At 38.4% G+C, this 13,513-nt stretch overlaps 1 protein-coding gene across 3 annotated transcripts in view; it reads right to left on the bottom strand.

The window, feature by feature from the left end:
* The window catches only part of igsf21a (immunoglobin superfamily, member 21a), a 163,465-nt gene extending 150,875 nt beyond the window's left edge, over nucleotides 1-12,590 (bottom strand). Inside the window, exons 1-2 of one of the 3 annotated variants that reach the window (XM_044168333.1) lie at nucleotides 12,437-12,590; nucleotides 12,154-12,347 (exon numbers count right to left, since the gene is read on the bottom strand). In XM_044168333.1, coding sequence (XP_044024268.1) covers nucleotides 12,154-12,292 — 139 coding nt within the window. In that variant the 5' untranslated portion in view covers nucleotides 12,293-12,347; nucleotides 12,437-12,590. Of the gene's footprint in view, nucleotides 1-12,153 lie in introns of all 3 variants that reach the window. The other 2 variants (XM_044168324.1, XM_044168341.1) reach the window with 2 other exon arrangements.
* Between the last annotated feature and the right edge of the window lie 923 nt (nucleotides 12,591-13,513).

Here is a 13,513-nt window from a genome sequence, read left to right as displayed (position 1 = left end):
ATTTTAACTTTCTGTCCCACGAGCGCATGATCATAAACAAAAGAATAAATATGTTGTTTCAGCCAGATCTTTTTCTGGCTCAATATAGTATAATCCTTTCGTCAGCTGATGTCTTTCCTCATGGGTGGAGCTTAAACAATAGGATTAATATTAACCACTGTGTAGCCTCAGATGGAATGGTTAAAGAGTAGGAATTATGAATAGTCCAGTCCTACAACTGACACGATTCATCTTTATTCACTCTTTATTCTGCAATTGTTAGCCTGAACACTGATAGCAGCCAGTGTGGTCCCATCAGGAGAGTGGCTGAATGGGATGGAAAGGAATACAAGACATATCACCAGAATCTGTCTCTGAAGGGTGACAGATGTCTACTAAACACTACTTTTTAATTCTAGAAAGAAAAAAATAGTCATCTCCTAATCTCATAGAATCTATCATGCAAGAAGGAGATGCTTTACATATTCTAAAAAAGGGCTAATGGCACCTATTTTTACATTTCATCTCGACTTTGATGACAATGTTATTGTAGGAATCTAAAGCACTGACCTTTGTTCTTTCCCTCAAACCAAATGACACAGAGTGTCAGTCTAATACAATAATCTCCCAGTGATTCATGCTCAGCTGTCCAACATGTACAGCACTGCCCTCTGTTTGTAAATAAAGAAATAAAAATGCAACATAGGGTTACTTTTAATTACATAACATCTGTTTGTTGTTGTGGCATCAGATGTCCAACATCTGATATCAAGGACATTTCACTGAATTTCAATGAAGTCAAAATGCACTGAATTTTTCTCATTTTTAGTCAAAATTTTGGCTGGGCATTCATATTCATTGGGTTTGTATGGAAAAGGGGATTAGATAAAATGGCAAACAAAACTGATATTACACTCTACTGAATCTGCAATTTGACTACATCCTGAAACTGGCGTTTTCTATCTCTTAGCGTTACTATGACATGATGGAGGTCTCACTATCCTGCAGAATGTAGCCTAATGTTCAGTCAGCTGTGACGAGGACTAATATGAGCTTTCTCTTACATTCAACTCCCCTTGGAAGATGCAGCCACACGAGGAAACTGAGCAGCTGAGTTGTGCTTTCTCTCTTTGTAATACAGCTGCACAGCTAAAGTAAGCCTACATAATAAGTTTCCTATGGTGTTTTGTGTAATATTTTGTTTTACTCTGCAGTTCATTCATGAACAAAACAGATCAGGCTTTAAAAAGCCTACACGCATTTGTTAAAAATGGCTTGATCTGGACCCATCTGGATCCTGTGGATCAGTTTACAGCAAAACATTTGTATTTCATGGCAATAGCTCGGAAAGAGAGATTCCTAGTCTGCCAACGTACTACACACTTACAGTACACAGCTCTCCAGGCCGTTTTCCGCCTACTCCCTTTATTACCATCACTTCCCCACGCTGCTCTCTAAGTTTGATTAAGTACAATCCAGTGGGGGTGTTTCAGCACAAACTTGATCCATGGCTGAGGGCTGACTTTACTCTGCTGCGTCAGAGCCAAAGATTTTGCGCAAGCATTCATTTTCCCTTTTCCCACCTCATATTCATCACTTTCATTTCAGTCTGGATACGTAGAATCTCAACTTAGTGAGAGGTCTAATAATACAGGGGAGCCTGTTAGGCTTGGCCACCCGTTTACTAAGGACAATCAGCACAAGGATTACAAGATTACATGATTCACGACACTTTTATCCACAAAAAATAATAATCTAAACAAAAACAACACTGCAATTTCACAACTTTTTAGGAAAGCTGTCTACAGAACGATATTCTGTAAAATCTGCTGTTACCATAATCTCAAAATCTGTTGGGTTGGTATTTTTCTCTCTTGGCTACTTTCCTATATTCCACTATCAAAGTAAATCGTTGTCTGGGCATGTAACAGTATCAATAAAGCTTGAGTATTAAAGAGAGTAAGCTTGGATCGATGAGCAATAAACTTAATAAAGTTCAGAACAAACAGCTTGCAAATGGCATATGAGCACAGAGTCTTAACTGCTAAAAGTCTACCAAAGTAAGAACTGCTTGATAATAGATGAGAAGATGACAATGTCATTGGTAGGATGTTTACACTGTTACTAACACATAGCCTACATTGTGCTGAGTGATTGTAAATATAATGGCATCAACAGCAGCAGTAAAGCTAATGGCAAGTCATTTTAACTGCTAAGCATGGCGGTTTTGTGTATCAGAGTGATACAATTGAGTAGATTGGTTTTTTTTTCAGATACTGTGACTTTGTGCAGAGTGAGGTCTCTGTTCACATCGTTTAGACCATTTGATTTTTTCTAAGGAAAATGGAGGTGAAGTCTAGGGACCTAGGGATAGAAAAAATCTAAAAATAAAAAGGCTAGTGTATAGTATACAATATTGTTGTGTTTTGGGGGTATATGAATAAAAATGGTGTAATACTATGTACTAGATTAACCAGAATGAATACAACTATTAATTAGAAATCAAATGACATCTGTGGGTGACAAAAATGCTAAGATGCTAAGGCAACCCTCTCAAGCAGCACATCCTCTCAGGCTCTGAACAAATACATCTTAGGACTAGAGCTGGGCAACATTCCACACATGGCATTAATTGATATGGACATTCACCATATCATCAGTCAGCCTAATTTTGCTCATGATGATATGTTCCAGAAAACTTAATTCAAGCGCTGTTCCATAGAAAAATACTGACAAAACACCCTGACATCATCTACTCATAAGCTTCTGGCTTGTCTTGCCTTTGTTCTACAAAGCAGTATGATGAACTATAATGCTAATACTTCAACAGTTTTGTGCTAAATTGACACATTTGGGGTTACAATTTGTGAGCTCTGGCACAGCCTGCAAAGCTCTGCAAAAGGTAAAACTTAAGTGATGCAGCAAACGGTCCACCCTGCAATTGTACATGCACAGTAAAATTTGATGTAAAACTTTTTGACAGAGCAACAAATTGTGGGACTTGCACTAGCTGATAGTTATGGCTAAACATAAAGAGGAGAGCTTGTTCCCTCACCAGAAGTCGCACTAAAGCAAAGACATGGCTAAAAGGTTTGAGAAACAGTTGCTCCACATTTCAATTACAAAGCTATCCAAGGTGAAAGAAAATAATCTTTAAGAAAAATATAATGGAGAGTTAGGGCTTCAGTATAGTTTAAGTTACTAATGGCCACAAGAAAAGAAATGAATGGCAGATAGCCTTGTACTATGAGTGCTGTACTCTTCAAAAATAACAGTGTAAAGGTTAAGCGCAAGTGTTTGTAAGTGTAAACAGCTTGGAACTTCAAGCCTGCATGCCTCAAGAGATCACAATCAGAAGAGGACAGAATCACACCATGAAGCCACATTATATACTTATACTTATATATACACATCAGACTACAGGTTAACTCCTCCAAGCATAAGCTGGTCCTCTTTTATTCTATTGTCCTGAGAACATTGTGCTGTATCAAAGGGGTTACAAGGTATAAGGCATAAGCCACACTCACTTTCAGAGTTAAATTAACATTGACAGTTTTATTGGGCAAGAATAAATTAGATCATCTATGCTTTATATAAAAATTCAGAATGGAGGAGCAAGCAGCAAAAAGTTAAGTGCAATCACCCCAGAAGATGAAAAACAGGGAAATAAAATAATCATATCTAATGAAGGCTGTGATCTATGTGCAACTGCAGTTTCTAATATTGTATAATTCATGTCACGTGTTCAGGAGATTAATTCTCTGAACTTGCAAGACAGGTTCTGCGGTGGATCAAAGGTTTGCTGATAAATGTTATCATAAATGACAGATGTTATAGGATGAACAGAGACTTGTCCTATCATAGACTGACTCTGTCTGTGAAACTTCACTAAAACCTGCTCCTCTGACTGGAAATTGATGTCTTCATGATTTTTTGGTGATAGAAAATGTAGGGATGCTGTCCCGAGGGAAGAAATTCTCTCATATGGAGAAAGTCAGCGTGCATAAAAGGAAATAATCTGTTGTCATGAGATGCATAGCCTACACAATCCTCCCTTACTCCCATCTGCACAGCTTCAGCCCATCCAGAGTGACATCAATATGAGCAGATTAGAGCTTCCTTTCCCATCTCTTCCTTTTTTTCACGCCTAATCTGGACTTTTCATGAAACATCTGCGATGCTGCATTCACTGCCTAGAAGATGGCTTTGAATAGCTCTTGACATAAGAAACAGAAGAATTAAACAAAAAAAGTGATTTGGAATATTTACAGTTACTTCATACTGAGAGTATAGGGAAGTGTAAAAGGGGGCTTTAAATTAAAAGTAAAAGAACAGGATTCCTAGCCGGTTAGATTAAAGTATTGTTTATATTTAAGAATGCATGAAAGTAATCTTAATTAGAGTGGAGATAATATAGAGGGCTTAAATAATATCACAGGTAATTATGAGGATTGGTCAGATAAATAAAATGAACTCTCTCCTTATAACTCTACATAAATGACGAGGTACATTACTATGGGTTATTTCTATATAACATAACCTTGATATACTGTACGTACTGTATGCTTGGACAGAAAAACAGAACAGCCAGTGTTTTATCTTTTCAAACTGAGGTCACAGTGACATTGAATAATTCCACTTCCTCAGGTTCTCCAAAAATGCTCATCACTAGCAAAAAGAAAGAAAGGTGCAAAGAATCAGAATGTCTGTATATAAAAAAAAATCATCTGTGCACAGCAGTGTTACTCCTGGAAGCTTAAGCCCTCTGTGATGAACCATGAATGCAGAGATAAGTGTCATGTATAGTATACAAGGCACTTCTCAAAGTCTTTAATAAGGAGGCTAATGTTGGGACACAGTGGCAGAGCAATTGTTATTACTCAGCAACCATGTTTGAACACGATAAGCAAAATCGCATAATCCACATTAGCATGTAGGAAACAGTGCAGGGAGAATACAGTAGAATTGCTGATAAAGCCCGTCAAGAAATCCCTGCTTATTCTGGCTGCTAATTTCAGAAAAATAAGACTCAAAATGATAATGATATCAAAATGATATATCCATGAAAATGTAATAATAATAATAAATAATTCTGTTAAGGGATCATATTACACTATTTGACAATACTGTATGCTAACTGTAAATCACAAAGAGAAATGTTACACCTTCTCTATGTAGCCTGTCTTGGGAGACCTTTCTGAGCAAAACTTCTCTGCTCGTTTTCCTATCTCTGCAAACCACCAGCTGCTGAGGGAATCAGAGTTGCTTCAAACTCCCACGCAAGCCAAAGACATCAGCAAGCCAGCCTATATCTGCGTATGAAGTACTTCAGGGGGAGAAAGGGAAGTTACTGTGCTGCCCCAAGCCTTTAGTTGTCTCTACTAATTACAGGCTTTATCATTTGATCATTTGGAGCATCACTGCTTGAGAAAGCAAATGTATTTTAGCCATATAGGCAAAGGAAAGTACATTTTGTCAGGACATTTTCCTTGATTCTCCCCCTTACCACTTTCCATGCAAGAGGCTGTTGTGGTGGCAGTGGGGGAGGACAGATTTGTCATGATGGTTACAGATTCTGTTGCATCATTTGCATTGTGGGAGACATACACCCTGTGGTCAACCCTTGAGCCTGAGGCTACTAGGCAACAAGTCATCTTGGATGCAAACCCCATAGTTGAAGATGCTAGTCATTAATAAAATATATTAATGGACTTCCAAAATGCTCATCCAAAATGTCAAAGAGATGATTTTGTTTCACACATTTACCTGAAAAGCAGTTGTTGGCATGTATGCTAATGCTCAGAATATGTTATTCTCTCACATGTGGCTTATCACTGTCTCAGACGTTTCAGGGTGTCACACTGTTGGGATGGATGCCTTTGAAGAAACTAAAAGCCAGAATTTCTTTCAAGATCAACACCCGTACCTCAATGTGAAAAGCAAATGCATGCATGGTTGAGAAGTGTAAAACCGTTCCAGACCTGCTGTTGGAATATTTGTAGCATAAGTGTCTGAGTTTTGTTAAATAATAACACTACAAGTTTATTCAGCCCCTCTGTGAAATAGCACAATGTGATTTTCACACACAAAAGGTTTAAACCCAAGTTAGACCCTTCACTTTTTGAGATCTCCGCCACTCAAACTTCCACCAACACAGCAATGGAAGTGAATGGAACTTTGTTTGTGGAGCTCATTGAATTTTCTTTGGAAAACTCAACAACAATGTCAGGAAACAATGCGCTGGTTATTCATGATAATTAGACCTCGCTGTGGGCAGTTTTCAGTATTCTCTACCTTTGGTACAAAATATTATCTTTGTTCAGCTGAAAAAGTCTCAACAAAAACTGTAACCAGGAACGTTGGTCAGTGATGGAGATTTTAAAACCTCACCAGACAAACCAAAACTATCCCCATTGCTATATACCACTTGGGTGAATGGGGCAAATGTTTTTCCACACTTTATCCTTTTTGTGATTTGGGTGAACTGACCCTGAAAGGCACAGTGAATCTAATCCTGTGTCCCTGTTAATTGTTCTGTCATCTCTTGGTTTCTGTCAAACATATGTCTACTTTCATATGTATATATCAAAATCCCTCTCTTTTCTCCTCCTGTAAAATGTTAAATACTTTAAGGTTTTATATTTTCATACTGAATGCAATGGTGTATACATATACATTTATCCAATGATTTGGTGCAACCAGCTAACCCTGCTTCTAACCGCTCTTGACCATTAGCCTGTGGGTGGTAGTAGATAGCAGATCAATAGCATGCGTCAGAGGTGTGTCTTTGGATCTCAGTTGGCAATAGCTTTGTTTATGTACAGAAGAGCGTGGTTATGCTCCAGTTTATTCATTTCTCCCTTGTTCTCCTCCTCCTGAGCTAACGACGCAGGAGAGGGAGATGTGGGTGGAAGCCAACAGTCCTCTATAATTCCGTATTGCTTTGTATTCTCTAAGTCACACCCACATCTTTTGGGTGATCCAATCAAATCAAGTTTTAACCTGATCCCTCTCTCATAATTTTACCTCGACCATATATTTCGTTTCACTCGGAAATACGTCACATTATGGAAGCTAAAGATGCTCTTGACTTAAAGCGGTTAATAATCAGATAATAAAGTCCAAATATTCACTGAAGTCATGCGGGGACTGCATGACACTGCAAAGACCTTGTGAGGTCATTTTTATTTTTCAGTAAAAGCCATTTAATTTTTAGCACAGTGGTCTACATGCACAAAGCTGGCTGAAGCCCTTCAACAAAAGCTGTAATTTCTGGGTCACCAACCTGTTTCAAGTTTTAATATGGCTCTTTCATCACATTAAATGGGATTTCAAGTTACAAAAGATCCAGACTAAAAGGTGAGCATAACAAAAATTATACTTTAATTGAAGGTGATCACTGAAGGAGACAATTGGTAGTCACACACATGGTATGTATAGTTACTGCTGTACTGTTTCTTTTTCAGTAAAGTTATTAGATACAGTCCAGCCATCTTTGCATGGAATTGCTGCCCTAATTTTGAGTTTCCACCTGAAAGTAATTAATGTAGAATTTTCTACAAATTCCAAACACCTCATTTTTTACTCACCATCGCATCAGAGATATCAGTAGAATACATAATAGAGTTTTAAGACAAATGAAATTCTATGAGCTGCAAAGGATAGTGTGATATTTAATTGTACTCTATCTCAACAGTACTGTATATTGTGCCTAGGTTGGTCTAGGTGAATCAAACACAGTCTAGAAATGAGTTGTGAGCAATAAATAAATAAATAAAACAGCTGCATTGTATGTTTACAGTGATCTCCAGTGTAAGTATACTCCTGCCAATAGAAGCACATACTGTAAGCTGGTCCTGTAAGAAAAATGCATAAAGTGTATTTAAACAGTCACAATGACTGACCAAACAAACAACAGCAGAACAAAACAACTAAGGCAGCTTCTAATCCATGTATAATCATTTTATATAACTGCTGAAAGCTGCAGTGCTGATGCAAAGCCTGATGATTGTTAGATAGTGGCATAACCACAACCCATTTCCTGGCCAATATCTCTTCTCACTCCTTGTGAGTCAAGACCAGCCATCAGTAGCAGACAGTCACAGTGCACCGGAAACCATCAGATCTAACAGAGATCCAGTGTTAAATTCTGTCAACACTGCTATGATCCACAATCTACAAGCCAACCTACAGTACTGTGGTGTGAGACAAGACATTTTCTTAGATGCTTTATTCAGCAGGTGGTACAGAAGGGTTTAAAATAAACCTGTGCTGAATGAATACATGACATGGAATACTGTTCTTAACCTGTAGCAGATTCAAAGGCTACATCAAGTCTATTGCAGGCATGTCATGTCATGTTTAGTTGATTGACACTATAATTTTACAACCAACCACCTGTGGCTGTAATATATATATATATATATTTCTACTGACTAATTTTTCTGCATTTTGAATTGCATTAACTAACAGTCACAATAGTGTGCTGGACAGTGCTGTTTACATCTGTTTTCCATAATGCTCAGTATCCTTTTGACCTTTGACACAGTGAACATGAGTCCATGAACAGTGATTATTTTACTCCTTATCTCTGTAATATTCCTACCAGATTCTACTGGCAGCAAATCACTAGAGCCTGCCTGTCCCATTTCCTACATAAAATCAGAGCACCTTGTACTTTACTGCATTGCTCTTTGAACCCACATGCAGCAGTTCAGACCTGAACCTAAAGCAGTTCCCACTTTCCATTTGCATTTAGCCTAGGACATGCACAAGGACTGCACATAAAAATATATTCATTTACTCACTGCAACACTAATTGCGAAAACATTAAAACAAGATACATAAATATGAGCATCTGAGGAAAGACGCATAATTGATTGCACTGGACAGCAAATTGTCACTTGCTGTGAGAGTAAACAAGGAGGGATATTATTAATGTAGCTTTCAAGAAAAGCATTATCCTCAATAAGAATTATGCAGAAGGACATATCTAATATTAGTGTGTAAGACACTTTATCCACGGATTGCTCGAAAAAGTGAAAGGGAAATGAAATACAGCATTAGAGATACTTTGATGTCTATTAGGTAAGACTGATCTTAGAAAGTGGTCTAGGCCAGATGATGAATATACCAGAGAAAAAGCATGCAATTTGATACATAATTTCGATTCAGACTTCTGAACACTCTTATCTACAGTTCTTAATCTCTTAGAGAAATCTTTGAAGCCCTGTGAAGCAAGTCTGTTCTTCTCTAAATGGCATCATGATACAGACAGTAACATCGCCTTGTGCCAACTTATTAGAAAGGGGTTTTTTTGTTTGTTTGTTTTGGAAGGTTAAGTCTGTAAGCACAAAAAAAAATATCCATCAAGCTATCCTAAAACTTAAATGTAAAAATATGGCCCCCTTTTATATCCACCAAAATCACAAATGGGACTCAGAGAAAAGCAGCCCATCCCTTTACTGAAACCCAGAAGAATAAGACTATTTGCCCAGTTAAATTCTAGGGTGTTGGGTATATTAATTTCTCCCCAACAAGAAGTCATAAATCCAAACAGTGAACAATAAACTATCTCTGGAAAAGCAGCAAGTAATCTCAGAGCAGCTATTGTGATTGGTTAGTCTAGATGAAGCTGGACCGATAGATCATCTGCCTCACACGCTTTTTTGTATACTTTCAGGGCACCACCATTGTCAAACATAACATGTTCGACAATCCTCAACATCAATCTTCACAATGGTGCGTCTGCGCAGATGTAACAGGTGCACTGGAGGCTGAAGACACAGTCGACTCATGGACTCATGTCTATGTTGTGAACATGGACATGAAACTGTGCCAATGCTTTAGAAAAGATATGGGTACAAGTCCTTACTACACATTCATGTCATGCAGAATGCCAACATATGTATGTATAATATACTAAAGATTTTATATTTGATTTTCCTTTTACATTGCATATCTGGGGGAAAAGCCTTACTCACACCCTACTGTGAACACACATATACAGTAGATATATAAATGTGCATGCATAAAATGTGTAAAAAAATGATTTAACTCCTGTAGAAACCCAAAGCATATGTAGCCTGTTCTTGAAACAGTGCCTCTGTGACATGCTTAACAGAATTTCACTAGCTGAGGTTAGCTTGTAGGCACAGCTGCATTAAGCTGAAGTTTCTAAAGGAAAGAACACATCTGGCAGACAACTATGGTGCGTGGGCTGCAAGTTATCTGAGCAGATAAAAGTTTCATTCTAAATTGAGACGCTGTATGCAACATTTCTCAAAAAAAAAATTCTGACATGAAAGAAGCTGTTGGGAAAAATAAAAATGTATGACATTTCAAGATAGAGATGAGAGTAGAATCACTGACCATAGGCCCTCTCTTTGGGGAACAAAATCTATCTTAAGACACTGGTGCACACATTGAAATAGATAAACCTTGATCTTGTGAAAACACACGTGCGCACACACACACATTCACACACACACACACACACACACACACACAGGAATTGTATACTGGTATGAATTTAATGCGATATCAAGAAGACAGCAGACATCAGTTTATATAAAGAATATGTTTGGTGGAAAAAACAAAGTCTAAGGTTTATCCACAGCATTCATTTATTTTGTTAAACGTTAGTGACAACTAAAGCCAACCACAACCGTGTAGTCTGACCGTAAGTTACTACAACACCAATTCTGCCAGTTGATCAGTTAAATTCTGCCTTTCACTGTTTGTTTACATGGCGATCAATGTTAACTCCTGCATGGAAAATCTTAGTCATTCAACTGTACAATGTAATGAAACCAAAGTAATCTAAGCTATTGTGAACATTTCAAATGACCATGATTGCATTATTGAGGTAGTAGGCCTGTGTGTAGTTTTTTGAGCAAGGCAGACCCAGAGGCATTTTATCACTTAACATTATGTTAAGCCCAACTGACATAATGATTTCCTATATGGGTCAACGAAGGTCAAAAACACTTCAAAACAACAAAATCCTCGGCTAACAGTGCAGGTTAACAGGTTAGTTTGTAAGGCATGCTGCTCTGATGTTGTAGCCAGGAGTCTGAAGTCCTTCAAACACCACGATGTTACCACCAGTGCACTGAGTGTGAGCCTAAGTCCAGCAGAATGAAAAGGAGCCTTATATACTCTTTCTATATTCCTCAGTAAGAGAATCAAGTGTTTGCAGTGCAGTCTTGTAATGTAAGCTCTTGATGAATTACACCATGTAGGAAAGAAAATGCCTCTGCAAAATACCACAGGGACCAAATGTGAGAACAAGTAATATCTCAACAGTAAGGGAATATGCTTAAATTACTGCCATCACGTCTTTATCTGTTGCAAATATTTGAATAATACTGGCTTCCCTAAATTGCAGTAGGCTACAACATCCCCAGTCCAGTCCCATCACCACTGCCTCCCAAAAAAAGAAAATGCAACACTGTAGAAGATAGCCTAATAATGAATTAGGAGATACATTTATTATTTCAAATCCCAATTTGCTCTCGTGAAAAATTATACATTTTGTGTTTCCATCCTCTGATATCTAAACATGTCAACGGAGGATAGAGAGAAAACACGCAACACTGATGCCACCGCTGAGCTGAGCAGACCGTACTGAAAGCGGAAATCTGCAGAAAAGACGCACTTTCATGTTTTTCAAGGTAACAACTTTATTATCTGTTGAGCCCAGGCGCTATCTGATGTACAAAAGCCACGATGACCAGAACGCTGAAGAGTGCGCTTCAGCATGGTTTGGTTGTGTGGTGCTCAGGTGCTGTCATGCATGCTGGTCGTGTTAGTCAATGCAGATGAATTAAGACTTAATACATAACTAGGCCTCCTGCTGTCCCTCTTATTGCATTTCCTTTGAGCACACCGACACCACGCATTGTGCAGCCTGAACTGAATCCGACCATTATTCATTGATTCCTCTCTTTCACGACTTGGTTGGCACGGAGGGGGAAAGTTGGCATGAGGCAAGCATGGCACCGATCGCCTCCATCCGGATGTCCTGTTAATGGCCAGTTATTGGCTATTTCACTGTCACATTTCACATAACACTCATTGACAGTTAGGCTATTGTTGGACCCCACGCATGGATCGGATGGCTACGCGAGAGGTGCCGACTGTGTGAAAATGATATGACAGGGTCAGACTTACCGACGGCTAAATCCAGTAGATCTGCGCACAAGAGCAAGCACAACGAGAAGGCGGTCATCTTTCCCTTATTTTGCAATAAATCCCAAACTCCATTTGCGTTTACATGCTCTCCGGGTTTCGGCTGTGTAATCCCCGCCATTCCATAGGTATGCGATTGAAAGGTGCCCCCAAACTATTCATGATGCAGCTCAAGTCTAAGTGGAGAAATCGGAGAAGTTGACAATGAATACAGCATTCAGAGTGGCGAAAATCGAGCATCAGATTTTTTTAAAAAATGACTCACTGGCTGCGATTACAGAACAAGCGGGGTGTGATTTTTTTATCCTCCCAGTTTAAACAATAGCAATAGAGCTGCGGTGAGCCGCGGAGCAGAGACAGGCTCTGGAAAAAAACGGAGAGGTTTGGATGAAAATGTGTTCCTCTCTATCTCCCTCCCTCTCTCCTCCCGCCCTTCAGACAGACGCACAGTCATTCCTGATCACTCGCTCTTTTATTTCACACAATTTCCCTTAATCCTACCCTGGATTCAGACCACTCTAATTCTGTCCATTAAGCCGATTTATTTCTGTTGGATGTTATTGTCCCCTGTAAAAAACAACGGTTTTTAAAGATCCGTATGTTCCGGTGCACTATATAGCTTATATTACAAGTACAAGAATACGAATGCAAAAATAAAGCAGCGGGCAAATCATGCCCAGTTGATCAAATAATCAATTATTTAATAATCAGAAAATATGTACTGAATGTTTTGCTTTTCATACTTCATTTTGTACAGCCAGCGTAAAGAGGTAAACTTCATATTCTGCAAATGAAAAGGTGCTTCAGCTCAGTTTATTTTTGCTTTACACTCCACTACATGTTGCCTTAAACAAAGATTCATTCAGCAGGACTTTTCTTGTTACATACTGTATTGTTGTCCACTATTAGTCCACAAAATCCAATCAACTTTAACTGGAGAAGATAAACATATTAAATATATTTTGTTAGAACAACAACTAACCCCATAAAGACTTATTTGAACTTTTTGAGTAGCTGTGTAATGGACCTGATCCAGTTAAAGTCACTCTTCTGGTTCAAATTGGTTGCAATAATTTGTCTCATTAAGGATCATTTATCATGCAGGCAGGCAAGTGTGGATTCAAGTGTCAGGGAGAATTTTAGATGAAGTGACCATGTTCTTCAGTATAGGCCTATGTTATGAATGGCTGCAGCACTACTATTTCTAAATGTCACTTACATTAAAATGATGCCCCACATATATTCTTAAATATAACAATGACATTTTCAAAAAAATTCAAATTAGCATACCCCTGCTGTCACAAAGATGAACCACTTTTACATCAGTCACATATGATTAATA

This window comes from Siniperca chuatsi, linkage group LG2, assembly GCF_020085105.1.
Source record: "Siniperca chuatsi isolate FFG_IHB_CAS linkage group LG2, ASM2008510v1, whole genome shotgun sequence".
In the NCBI taxonomy this organism is placed as follows: Eukaryota; Metazoa; Chordata; class Actinopteri; order Centrarchiformes; family Sinipercidae; genus Siniperca; species Siniperca chuatsi.
Note: the sequence above shows the minus strand (reverse complement) of the source record. Positions and strands in the feature narration are given on the sequence as shown.